Raw genomic sequence first — 13016 nt, 5'->3', positions numbered from 1 at the left:
ACATTACGAACAGCTTGTACCTTGTCGTTTTCGTTCTCAGTGTGTAGTTTCGCGATTTCTTCAAAAATGCGTAAGTGTTTAGGGGGAACAGTCCAGTCTTATGTGAGTCCTGTGAACTCAATGCACAAATAAGACGTCGAAAACAAGATCAACCGCATTTATAAGCTACCGGATGAATCCGAAAGATAACTAACCAGGCAGTCTCGATACAGGCGAAAAAAAAACGTTCCCGCGACTGAAAGGTCGAGTGCAAGGACTCGCTCTTGTGATGAATACATCACTAGTGCTGGCAACTATGACAAGTAAGGAATCACTCGAAGAAAATGCGATGAAGCTTCGAATGAAGACATGTGCCTAGTTGTGATGGCTTTACTTAACTATGGCCTCTTACATGGAGGCATGGCAAACTGGCTAGCTCTGGCTAGCAGTACCAGGATTACGAAAAAGAAAACATGAATGCCTAGTAATGTAAATGGGAACACAAACACCGCTGAAGCTCAATGGAAAGATCATCGGGCATGTTATTCGATGTTTGTGGGCTTGGTTTCTACCTGGTCAAGTAGATTTTTCAAATGCTTTAGCTTTTTCTATTTGTCATATAACTAATTTAGCGAAGCTGAAGTATGAACGTAATGTCTCCTATACTATCCTTCGCTTCATTGTCTCTTTGTTGGCTAGGATGTACCCAACGGAAAAAGACACAATTCATGCATCACCCACCGTCATCGTTCTAGTTGTTCGATGGTGTAAAGCTCATTTTCAGTATTCAATGTATCACGGCGATGAGCAGATTACGTTTTCCAATTACGTGGCAGGGCCCATGATGCTGATTCATTCATCTTCACGTAACCCCTCGTAGCACCTTCAAGTAACCCCTTCTTCCTTATCCGATATCACTGCAACGCCTCTATGACGCAAAGGTAAGTAATCGTGCATACACATTTCCAAGGTATGAGTAATCGCTTGAAACAGCGTGATGACAAACATCTTAGTGTCTGTAACCTTGACAAATACAAAAATTAAGAGTCTCGCTTGAGTGCAAGGTCACGTCCGCGTTTTTCACTCTCGAAAGAGCATATTGTTACGGGAGAATAACTTTACTTTATAAAACGAGGAATAAACTCGGTGGTGGACAAGATGGCGCCCAGTTGGCTCACAGATCTGACAACATCGTCCTCCTCTTTGTCTTCTTCGTCGTTCTCATCCTACCGTTACATGATTTCCCCGGCGGCTGGAGCACCGACCCGGTGCTAATCAGGAGGCACTGGAGTAATACGGTTTGAGTCGCGTAACATGCACTACGTCAGTGTGAGGGTGAAGGATGGCGGGGTCCGTAGGGGTGATTTCGTATGTGACGTCAGTTACTTGGCGTAAGATACGGTAGGGACCTGAATAGCGTGGGAGTAACTTCTCCGAAAGTCCAACGCGGCGCGAGGGGAACCATAACAGAACGAGATCTCCGGGTGTGAAGTGGACGTCACGATGGCGGGCGTCGTATACGCTCTTCTGATTGTCCTGGGAGTCCAGTAAGCGTCGTCGAGCAACTTGGCGTGCCGCTTGGGCCTTCATTATTGCATCACGAGCGTACTGAGACTTGTCATTTAGTCCGGCCGGCAGGAGGGTGTCGAAAGGTAGCGCAGGGTCACGGCCGAACAACAGAAAAAAAGGAGAGAACCCAGCGGTGTCGTGTCTGGAAGAATTGTACGCGAATGTTACAAACGGTAACGTAGTGTCCCAGTCGCGGTGATCGGCGGAGACATACATGGAGAGCATGTCCGTGAGAGTGCGATTGAGGCGCTCCGTTAGACCATTTGTTTGTGGATGGTAAGCAGTCGAGAGCTTGTGTTTAGTGGCGCAGGAGCGGAGGAGGTCATCAACCACTTTGGAAAGGAAGTAGCTGCCTCGGTCGGTAAGGAGTTGTCGAGGGGCGCCATGATGTAAGATGACGTCCTCCAGAAGGAAATCGGCCACGTCAGTTGCACAGCTGGTTGGAAGGGCCCGTGTGATCGCGTATCGGGTAGCATAATCGGTTGCTACTGCAATCCACCGATTACCCGCAGCTGACGTAGGAAAAGGGCCAAGCAGGTCCACGCCAACACGGTAGAATGGGTCTTGTGGGATGTGCAGTGGCTGAAGACGTCCGGCCGGAGGGGCATTTGGTTTTTTCCGTCGTTGACAAGGGTCGCAGGCTGCAATATAACGGCAGACGTCGCGGTACATGCCAGGCCAGAAGAAGCGCCGGCGAACTCTGTCGTAGGTCCGTGACACGCCGAGGTGACCCGCTGTAGGTGCATCATGAAGCTGGGCGAGAACAGTGTGACGCAATTGAATGGGAACGACGAGTAGTCTTTCGGGGCCGTCAGGACGCATATTGCAACGGTACAATACACCATCATGTATTTCAAACATTCGAAGGGAAGGGTCGGGCCTCGCCGATGTGAGCCTTCGGATAATACCGTCCAAGAAAGTATCTCGTCGCTGCTCGATTCCAATGTCATGAAACGCGGATAGAGAGAAAACGTCGATAGGAAGGGTTGTTTTAGAGGAGTCGCCGTCTGGAGGGTCGACAGGATACCGGGACAAGCAGTCCGCATCTTGATGCAGGCGGCCGGTTTTATACAGGACTGAGTAATCAAATTCTTGAAGGCGCAGCGCCCAACGGCCAAGACGGCCTGAAGGGTCTTTAAGGGACGAAAGCCAGCACAAGGCGTGGTGATCTGTGATTACTGTGAATGGCCGGCCGTACAAATAGGGACGAAATTTACCGACTGCCCAAACAAGTGCCAAACATTCCCGTTCGGTTATTGAATATTTTCTTTCAGCAGGCGAAAGAAGGCGGCTGGCATAAGCAACAACACGGTCTCGTCCTTGTTGTTTCTGGGCGAGGACTGCACCGATGCCATAGCCACTTGCGTCTGTACGAACTTCTGTTGGAGATGAAATATCAAAGTGGGCGAGGATAGGCGGAGACGTAAGCAGACACACTAGATTTTGAAACGCATCTGCTTGCTCAGGGCCCCAGATGAAGCCAGCGTCTTTTTTGAGAAGTTGAGTGAGAGGGCGTGCTACGTCGGCGAAGTTTTTAACAAAGCGGCGGAAGTAAGAACAGAGGCCAACGAAACTGCGAACGTCTTTGGTACAGGTTGGTACAGGGAAATCTCTTACTGCGCGTATTTTATCTTGATCAGGGCGAACCCCCACGGAATCAACGAGGTGTCCGAGGACAGAAATTTCACGACGGCCGAAGTGGCACTTTGCCGAATTGAGTTGCAGGCCCGCCTTACGAAAGACAGATAAGATTTTCGATAGCCTTTCAAGGTGCGTCGCAAAAGAAGGCGAAAAAACGATAACGTCGTCCAGGTAGCACAGGCAGATGGACCACTTGAAGCCGTGCAACAGAGCGTCCATCATACGTTCGAATGTGGCGGGCGCATTACATAAACCGAATGGCATCACTTTAAACTCGTAAAGGCCGTCGGGAGTGATAAACGCCGTCTTCTCACGGTCCATGTCATCAACGGCAATCTGCCAGTACCCAGAGCGGAGGTCAATGGAGGAAAAATATTTTGCGCCGTGAAGGCAATCCAGGGCATCGTCTATGCGTGGTAAAGGGTAGACGTCCTTCTTCGTTATTTTGTTTAAATGGCGATAATCGACGCAAAATCTCCAGCTGTTGTCCTTCTTCTTTACAAGTACAACAGGGGACGCCCAGGGACTGCATGAAGGCTCGATGATATTCCGAGAAAGCATTTTGTCGACCTCCTGTTGGATGATGCGCCGCTCTGCATGGGAAACACGGTAGGGTCTCCGATGGATTGGACTCGTATCGCCTGTATCAATCCGGTGCTTAACAACGGACGTCTGGCCGAGTGGGCGGTCGCCAAGGTCGAAGATGTCCCAAAAAGATGCAAGCAGGGAACGCAGGTCGTTAGCTTGTTCTTTCGGCAAGTCGGGGGCAATCATCTTGGTTAACACACTTTGGTCTGATGGAGGAGTAGACGAAGTTTTTTCGGCACTCGGGATGCTGTCATAACTTAGAGTGCAAATATGGCACTCTGCCGCCGGCACGATCTCGGCTAGAGATATACCACGAGGGAGGACTTGTGTACATAGTGAAAAATTCACTAAGGGTAGGCAGGATGCATTGGCCGTAATAGTGATGACGGTGTGAGGAAACGCAACGTTGTGCGAAAGCAGGACGTCAACATTGGGGGACACAATATAAACACCGTCTGGGACAGGTGGAACAGGGGAGACGCCTATGTAAGCTACTGTTCGTTGAGGGAGACGCAGGTGTTCTGTAGAACAAAGCCGACTTGGAGGGCAACTTGGAGGATCAACAACATTAGGTAGAGCGAGTTGCACTATACCGGCAGAGCAGTCTATCAAGGCCGAATGTTCAGACAAAAAGTCTTGGCCCAAAATTATGTCATTAGGGCAGTGTTCTAAAACATAAAACAGAACTGATGTGTGGTGTCCGGCGACGCTGACGCGAGCTGAGCACACACCAATTACGGCGACTTTTCCACCATCGGCCGTTCGGACCACAGGAGTTGGGCCAGGAGTAAGGACTTTCTTCAGCCGTGCTCTAAGGTCAGCGTTCATGATAGACACGTGTGCGCCAGTGTCAATGAGGGCTGTAGTAGGTACACCGTCGACGTCAACATTGATAAGGTTCTGATGTGCGGGCAAGGTCAGTAGAGGATTTTGGGATCGGGTCGGTATTGCAGCATCACCTCCAAGAGCTGCTCCCGTCAGTTTTCCGGAGGTGAACGCCGGAACGAGCTTGGGGACGGCGATCGGCGAGATGGGGGCGAGCGGGAGAAACGGCGTTGTGGCGAAGGGGAGCGGCTGGATCGGGGCGCGAGGAATTCTCAGGCGTTAGCGGCTCTGTTTTCGGTGATGAGCGTGAATTCCAGACAGGTGGGCGATGGGGCGGAGGGTGAGGCCACGGAGCAGAGCTGGACCAAGCACGGCAGTGACGCGAAATGTGGCCTATACGACCGCAATTGAAGCATATCGGCCGGTCGTCTGGGGTGCGCCATACCGCCGGGTCGCGATAATGTGGGCTGGCAGAAAAACGTCGGTTGGGCGGGACAGTCACGGGTGGATTTGGTGTGGCGTAGTCTGGACGATGAATGGAGCAGACGTTTAAGCCGGCGTTGGCCAGTTCTTGCCTCACGACGGTCTGTATGAGAGAGACGGTGGCGTGATAGCTTTCGGAGTTGGGGGAGGCTGACACGAGTGGAGCTGCGGCTTCTATTTCCCGACGGACAATACGGACAACGTCACCGGGACTTTCCGTAGAAGGCAGGCGAGGGTCTTCGCATGTGGACGTTGCAGCCGTGTTTGGAAGCCGGGCAAACTGGTGGAGAACACGGCGGCTCTTCGCTTCTTCAAAGCGCCGGCATTCAGAAATAATGTCGTGGACCGTAGATGAATTCTTGAACACAAGAAGGTGAAAGGCGTCATCTGCTATGCCCTTAATAATATGGCCAACCTTATCGGCTTCGGACATCTGCGAGTCTACCTTGCGGCACAAAGCGAGCACGTCCTGAATGTACGTGAGGTATGATTCGGTGCACGTCTGAACTCGACGTGCGAGCTCGTTTTGGGCGGCGCGTTGACTTTCCACAGGCCTGCCAAATAGCTCCCGGAGCTTTTGCTTGCATAACTCCCAGCTAGTCAGTTCTTCCTCGTGCGTCTCGTACCAGACCTTTGCGGTACCTCTGAGATAAAAAATCACGTTGGCCAGCATGAGCGTTGGATCCCATCGCATACGTACACCCACTCGTTCGTATGACTTCAGCCAGGCTTCTACGTCAATGCCATCAGTGCCAGAAAAGGTACCTGGATCTCTCGGGGGCTCCAAGATGAGGGTTGACGGTCCAGTTGGAGAAAGCACGGACGTAGTTGGAGAAGGCACGGTAGACGGGGAAGGGTCGGCATTGTTGACTGCAGTCGCCATGGGGGAGACCACTAGGCGCCCGCTACGAAGCTCCGTTTTGCGTGAAGTGAGTACCCCGCACCTCCCACCAATGATGTTACGGGAGAATAACTTTACTTTATAAAACGAGGAATAAACTCGGTGGTGGACAAGATGGCGCCCAGTTGGCTCACAGATCTGACAACATCGTCCTCCTCTTTGTCTTCTTCGTCGTTCTCATCCTACCGTTACAATATTCATGTGTGTTTGCAGGGAATAACTCACGTTGGGCCGTTTTTACATTAGCCAGCAAAACCAAGCGAGCAATTCGCATTGTTAAAGAGAAAGGGTGTACAAGCATGGACGCAAAAGAGTTCAAGGCACTACAAATGCTCCCGTTGCGACTTCTCTCTTGTCTAGTTTACGTTCGCAGGTCTTGTGTTTTTAACATGACTACCAATTAGCTAGTAAAGTTATCTGCTATTATAATTGGACATTGTTTACTCAGCCCAGGTTACTTGTAGTAAAGGCGCCAGCAAGATTATAGGCACACATTCAAGCACTCCATCTAGAAGATGATTTACCTGTAAAGGACAAGTAATGCGGTTTATTATCAGTATTTTACCACGGCCTTAAGTGTTCCCTGTTAGCGCACAGGTTCTGCACTGACACGAACGTTTAAATGTGGAAACTGTTAATCAAAAAAAAAAGTCAGGCCTTCACTAAACGTGCAATACTATCACAGCGAAAGCTATAAGGCCTTGAAGAGCTTTTTTTATTACATTATTTGGGTAGCTGTTGCAAGCACACTTGCAGGGTACCCATAACGCCAATAACAATTGTGGAGTAGGCAGGCATTTACTATGCCATTCTTCGTCATTTTTCAGAGAAGCGTGGTACCTGCTCTACACTTGCTAGAAACTTTGAGCAAATTTTGTGTGCTGTGGCTGACGACGATGAAGAATTATGCCAGACGCTTTTGTAATCCCCACAATCTCTCACAGTGGTTATGCTCCAGAGTTGATAGGTGAACAATATCAAGATTCTGTAATGTGGCTGGAGCATTTGACGACCCACTCAATAGTTTTTTTTCCTCTTCCATAACGCTTTATTACTCAAACAGATTCCTATCCCGGAATCAAGCCTGCCTAGGAACAATATGCAAGGACGTTCCAAGCACCGTCGTGACTGAGTGGTAGAATATTGGTCTGCGACTTAAGGCACCCAGGCTCGAATCTCATTATGTTCTTGGTGTGCTTATAGCGGTTACGGATACCGGCGGAGGCGGTGGACAACTACGGGACGCACTTTATCTGTGTTGTTATCACATAACAGCTTTCGCTGTAAAAGTGCACGCTCGAATGTGTCTCGGTATTGTGGCTACATTCTTATTCTACTATATTTTTTTAAACAAAGAACACACGGCTTTCATCTCCTTATATATCATATCAATAAAAAAAACACACGGCTTATCAAGGAAACCTTATTCACTGATCCCTCACTGGCAGAAGCAATCAACAAAATAAGTGTTTATCCACAAAGACTACAAGGCTCTTCTGTCGGAGCAAACAACCTCTGAAAAAAAAAACACACTTTTTCTACCACATTGGCACAAGTATAGCTTTGGAAAGCGATCTCTCTTGACAGGCAGGAATATAGGACCGCAAAGGTCACAGCAAATCGTCTATCATGCGGAGGTGCCAACAAGACAGAGCGACACAGTAGGGGGACAGCGGCATCGGAACGCCAAAGGGAGGGGTCAAGAGGTCAAAGTGAGAAAGCAACAAGATTTCATGTACCGATCCACTCACCAGACTTTCCGGACCTTGGCCCACCAAGGACGGCAACCTTGATACGATTCGCTCGGTTGGTCATCCTCGATGTAATCTTCGAGGTCGGCTTTCACTTGCCACGACTCTTACTTCGAACTTCGAAGAACTATTCTTCAGCAGTTCGCGCAACCCCAGACGAAGTCTTGAGCGGCCATTCTACTTCCAAAGTATAACCGAAGCGATGGCCGTCCCGGCAGGCAGTGAATAACAATTCGGCGACACTCTCGCCGACAGATGTGCTTTTAGAAGACGGCCGATGAACCGGCGTACTGAGAGACACTAACACACCCACACACAGCACGCACAAATGTGTCAAGCTTGTCCGGGCGGACCCAGTCAAAACAGAGATCCTGGTCTTTCGGAACGACAAACTCCAAGCGAAAAAGGCGTGAGTCGAACGGAGCCACGCCGGAGAGAAAATAATCAAAGAAACCGAGAAGGTGCTACGGTGGCCCTCACAACGAACCGCTTTCGCGCTTACGTTTTCGCGCCGGTCGGCACACTCTTCTTCTTCGGCCAGGTGGTTCTCTTGACCTTCTCCCGGAGGCCGGAGCGAGCGAGCGGGGATGAGGAGGAAGAAGCCACTCGTGATAGAGGCGGAGCAATAAAGGAAAAGAAGCGCGTCGGAGAAGAGATGTTCCCGATGCAGTGAGCCGTTCGCTGGGGCCTGGAAGAGAGCGCCCTTTTCGCTCGCTGCTAGGCAGTCAGGGTACGTAGGCAGGCGAGCCCCTCCGGGGGAACGTCCGCGCTACGAACTCCTCGAGCAAGAAGTGGTATAAGTTTCTTGTCGAACCGTGGACGGGGCCGCACTCGGTCGTAAGAAACGGCAAGCAGAACACGAGGCACACACGTCGAAAGCGTCACGTTTGTCTTCGGTCCGCTCTTGCGTGTGATTGCTGCCGCCGCAGAGGCCTTCTAGTTTCGAAGCTGGCAGCAAGCACCTGCCCGTCTCTTCTGGTCTTTCGCCGAGAGCGTTGTGTGTGCGTTCACGTTTTGCTGGGTGCCTTTTTCTCTCTTTCTCTCTCTCGCCAATCTCCCGTGTGTCCTCCGCGGAATTTCTCGGTGCTGGAGACGACGGAGTGGCGGTTCACGATCGGGGTTACGGGCCTGCCGAGCTTTCCAGCTTCCCTGTTCGATATGCCGACTTCTTTAGCGGCTAACCCGATGGCTTCGGTAGGGCTGAAGATATGCGCTCCGTCTTCGGGGCCCAAAGAAACTTGTACACGACGTCCTGATGTCGAACGAATATCCCCGCAAACAGTCGGTCTCCTTGTGCCCTCTGGCGCCAAAGGCTTTCTTCGAAGGGGTCCCGAGTGGTGGTCCTTCTGAAAAGAATGTGCCACCGGTTATGAGTTACGCAATGGGCGAGAGAGACGCACAGTCACACACCTGGCTTGAGGAATGAATGCCGCGCGTTGGTAGACAGAGATATTTATACGATGGCTGCCGTTCTTAAGAGGCCGTGTAGCTTTCGTGCAGTAAATTGCAGTTTGAGCAGCGGGTGTATCACGGCCGTTTGCTGGCACAGCAACGGATTCTCGAAGCCTTCCAACGAAGCATACGTGTACCTTGCTGGCGGCTCGATGTGTGTTTCTCTCGGTGATATAATTTAGCTTCGATAGCATCGCAACATTGACGTCACTGATGAATAAAAATACTATTGGGAGTATTACGTCCTAAAACCTCGATTTGATTGTGAGCCACGTCGTAGAGAAAAGTTCCGGAATTGCGGGCCATCCGATGTTCTTTATTGTGCAACGACATGGCAACGTGCCCTGCCATCTTGTAAGAAGCCCTATGCGTTAATGTACGATGCCCAAAAGACGATGCGGTGGGCGGAATAACATCGTTCGTCTGACTATAAAAGAGCCCGACATTTAGCACATATTGGAAGGTGTACAATAAGGGAAATGTAGGTTAGTTGGGTGATAGTTTATTTTCGATAACTCACAGCGCAAGAAAAACGCAGACGAAGTGTAGGACAACACGAGCGCTGTATCTATTCCACCGAGATGTACCTATTCCACCGTAAGTATTTCACACCGGTAACACCGGTAACAGTTGTTACGCATGGCACATTTTCCCGTAACGCATTTACTATTTCAGAAGTATGAGCTTCGAACTAGTGAAAGCTACATGTTGCAAGGCGTTCTGCGTTCGCAGGACCGCATACAACTTATCTTGCGTTGTCTGCAGCACCAGTAAATGTATTGGTAGTTTCCCACCATCCATAAATACCACTCTCACAGTACTACTGCTGAATGCTCCGGAGCTTATAGTTCTACTTTATGCGAACATGCCCACACCCAGAAAAGCCAAACTTTAACAAGACACTAGCACGCTTTAATGTTCAAGTATACTCATTTTCAGTAACTATGGGCTTTGAGAACCATGTCTACTAACAAGCACCTTATGTGTAAGGCTAATGGACACTCACTGAAAATCACACAAAATGTATACAACATTTAAGTTAGATGCTATAATTTGTACAGTAAGTCCATTTCATAAATGGAACGCTCGTAGACTCGAGAGATCGTCACGTTTCAACAGCTCTAAAGCCAGCTGCCCTCCCCCCCAAAAAAAAATGTCGTCACCATGCACAAAACACATGTGGCAGATATGCGGCCATCAATATTCAGGATAACGGTATATGCTCAGCCACATCTGATTCTGAAATACCACGGCCTAGATACTTCGATGAAAAATGTGAGAATCAACTTCGACCCGTGCCCGCACACAATACGTCTGACCGTACATGTGACAGAACAATTTGAGTAGAGCTTAAAAGAACTCAATCTCATTGTCATCGCCAAAAGTTGCACACCTCACACACACACAGAAACAAAAAATAGTGTTCCAGACTGCACTCAGCATCAAGAACGGTTTCACCGCTTATATAAGCACTACACGGCCTATAAACACCTCCATTTGAATAAACCTTTCAGGCTCGAAATATTATTCGCTGACTACGATTGAGTTATCTTCATACAGGACAATTCTAGGGGACCCAATATTCAATTCCAAGACAGAAAATAATGCAATCTGTTGTTTCATTGAACTTCAGTAAATATTTGTAACTTTCATGCACTTCAATGTTTCATTCTTCTGCAGTCAGTTCTACGCGGACATAAAAAGAACGAAGTCATACGCACGATATGTATGCACATGTATTTTTCGTTTGCACCCATTTCAAAAAGAAGAAAAGCAGTGCCTTGACCTTCGTCCGGGAACGTGACACATGAAAAGAACCGTCTAACGGCGTAGTATTTTTACCAAAGTGATCGGCGACAATCATATTGAGCACGTCGATGTTAAGTCCCAAACTGTAAACTATGTAGAAGGTTCAACTCATCCAATGAACAAGGTTTCTAGCTCTCTCTCGGTCCCAAGTTTTCAGAACTATAGCATACGCAAGCTGCCAAGACAAGCGCAGCCACCATGGATAAGGGGCATAACTAAAGGGGCACGAAGTAGCGCTAAATGATGTCGGCTTTCGAGATAACAATGATAAACTGCAGATTATAACTCATATATGTTGACAGAATTTAGCCACCATCGTTAGAGTCCCACTGCTACACATCTACAAGTGTCCGTGAAGATGACAGAAAAAATTTGTATCTGCGCCCACCACCGGCCAGGTGACGAAACGCAATTCGAGTATAGAGTTTTCGCGTGCCAAACCAAGATGCGATTACGAGTTTCGCTGTATCGAAGGGCTCCGGAAATTTTGATCGTCTGTGGTTCACTAGAGCACTCTGATATCGCACAGCACGAGTGCATCTGCCAATTTGCTTCCATCTAAATACGACCGCCGCTGCCGTAATCGAACCCACGACCTTTGCTTCGGCAGTCGAGCTCCATAACCGCTACACTACCGTGACGTACCGTTGGCACAATGTCGACGAATGCACATTCAAAATCCTTCGCACACGAACCGAACCGGACCGAACGCATGGAACAGGTGGCAACCTCAAGGTTGTACACTTACATCTTGAACAAGTATCCGTCCAATTCCACAAGTGCAATCAAGTTTACAACACCCCGAAGGAGATACTTTTTTTACGTAAGATAATATACTCCGTTTCACATTTCCGATGCACGTGTTGCCAGAGTAAGCGGCGAAACACGTGGCTGCCAAAACAAATACCCAGACCACACACGTTCGATTTTCGGTACTGCGACAAAGCTTAGCTAGCATCTGTTGGTTGACACATCACGCACACTGTCCGGTCGGTATCCTATATCACTACCAACCGCTGTGATGGTGTGGTTACGGTGCATGACTTCTGACCTGCAGGTCGCAAGGTTGAATCCCGACCACGGCAATCACGTTTCAATGAAGTCAAAATAAAAGTACCCCTGTGCCAAGATTTAGGTGCACGCTAAGAATCACAGATGATTTACGTCATCGAATCCCTTGCCTGTGACGTGCGACAAATTGCATCGTGATTATCGCATCAAAAACCGCTGATATCACTATTGACATTACGTGCCTCATCCCGTTTTCTAGCAATCTCAGCAGCCATCGTTTTCTTTCCCGACTGTATTGTACCGACCTTCTGACGTGCACGTGTTTGTAAAAGTGTGGATAAGACAACAACAAAATAACACGAGAGCTTACCTTAGATCTATTACTCCCTATAAAAAGTGAGTGTGGCCGTCGGTCGCAGGTTCTTGAAAAGACAGTCCCACGTCCACTACCAGTCTACGAAACGAAAGCTTCACTCGACCTCGCACAGACCAAAAGAAGAAACAGAGCCAGTGACCCGACGGATCGTCGATGTCCTCTGGACACGACAAAAGAAGCAAAGGCGAGGCCCTTCAAAACCGATCCATGGGTGAGACTCGGTCCGGGTTCACAAACGTGCCGGTCCAGCTGAGCCGACGTGTGTCTTCGACGCGTCGACGTCGAACTCCTACCGACGAGAGCTCTTACAGCTCCCCTCGTGGTCGGGAGAGGCTTGCTCTTGGCGCCTTGCTAGATCAACGGTCGTTCGCCGACTGACTGACCCGCGTCGTGAGGACCTTGCTCGTGGGCCACGCGCGTTTCTTCCTCACCAGTTCCTCTCTCCGGCGCAACGCCGGCTGTGTACAGAGCGAGTGCGGCAAACCGGCTTCTTCCTCCTGCGTTCTCCCCGCTGCTTGCGGCGTGGCGTGCTGTGATGCTGCTGAAACTGCTCCGGCGTTCCTTGCCGCTGGGGCGTTCTGACGCCTGCTCCTGTACCTCTTCTCTCGACCCTGCCCACTGTCCTCTCCCT

General features: G+C 49.6%; 1 protein-coding gene across 2 annotated transcripts in view; it reads right to left on the bottom strand.

Moving 5' to 3' along the window:
* LOC119164279 (ras-related and estrogen-regulated growth inhibitor-like protein) overlaps nt 1–12784 on the bottom strand; it is a 66303-nt gene extending 53519 nt beyond the window's left edge. Inside the window, exons 1-2 of one of the 2 annotated variants that reach the window (XM_075871314.1) lie at nt 12380–12784; nt 7738–9083 (exon numbers count right to left, since the gene is read on the bottom strand). In XM_075871314.1, coding sequence (XP_075727429.1) covers nt 7738–7801 — 64 coding nt within the window. In that variant the 5' untranslated portion in view covers nt 7802–9083; nt 12380–12784. The remainder of the gene's footprint in view (nt 1–7737; nt 9084–12379) is intronic. The other variant, XM_037416425.2, reaches the window with a different exon arrangement.
* Between the last annotated feature and the right edge of the window lie 232 nt (nt 12785–13016).

The sequence above is a fragment of the Rhipicephalus microplus genome, chromosome 8 (genome assembly GCF_043290135.1).
Source record: "Rhipicephalus microplus isolate Deutch F79 chromosome 8, USDA_Rmic, whole genome shotgun sequence".
NCBI classification, from domain to species: domain Eukaryota; kingdom Metazoa; phylum Arthropoda; class Arachnida; order Ixodida; family Ixodidae; genus Rhipicephalus; species Rhipicephalus microplus.
Note: the sequence above shows the minus strand (reverse complement) of the source record. Positions and strands in the feature narration are given on the sequence as shown.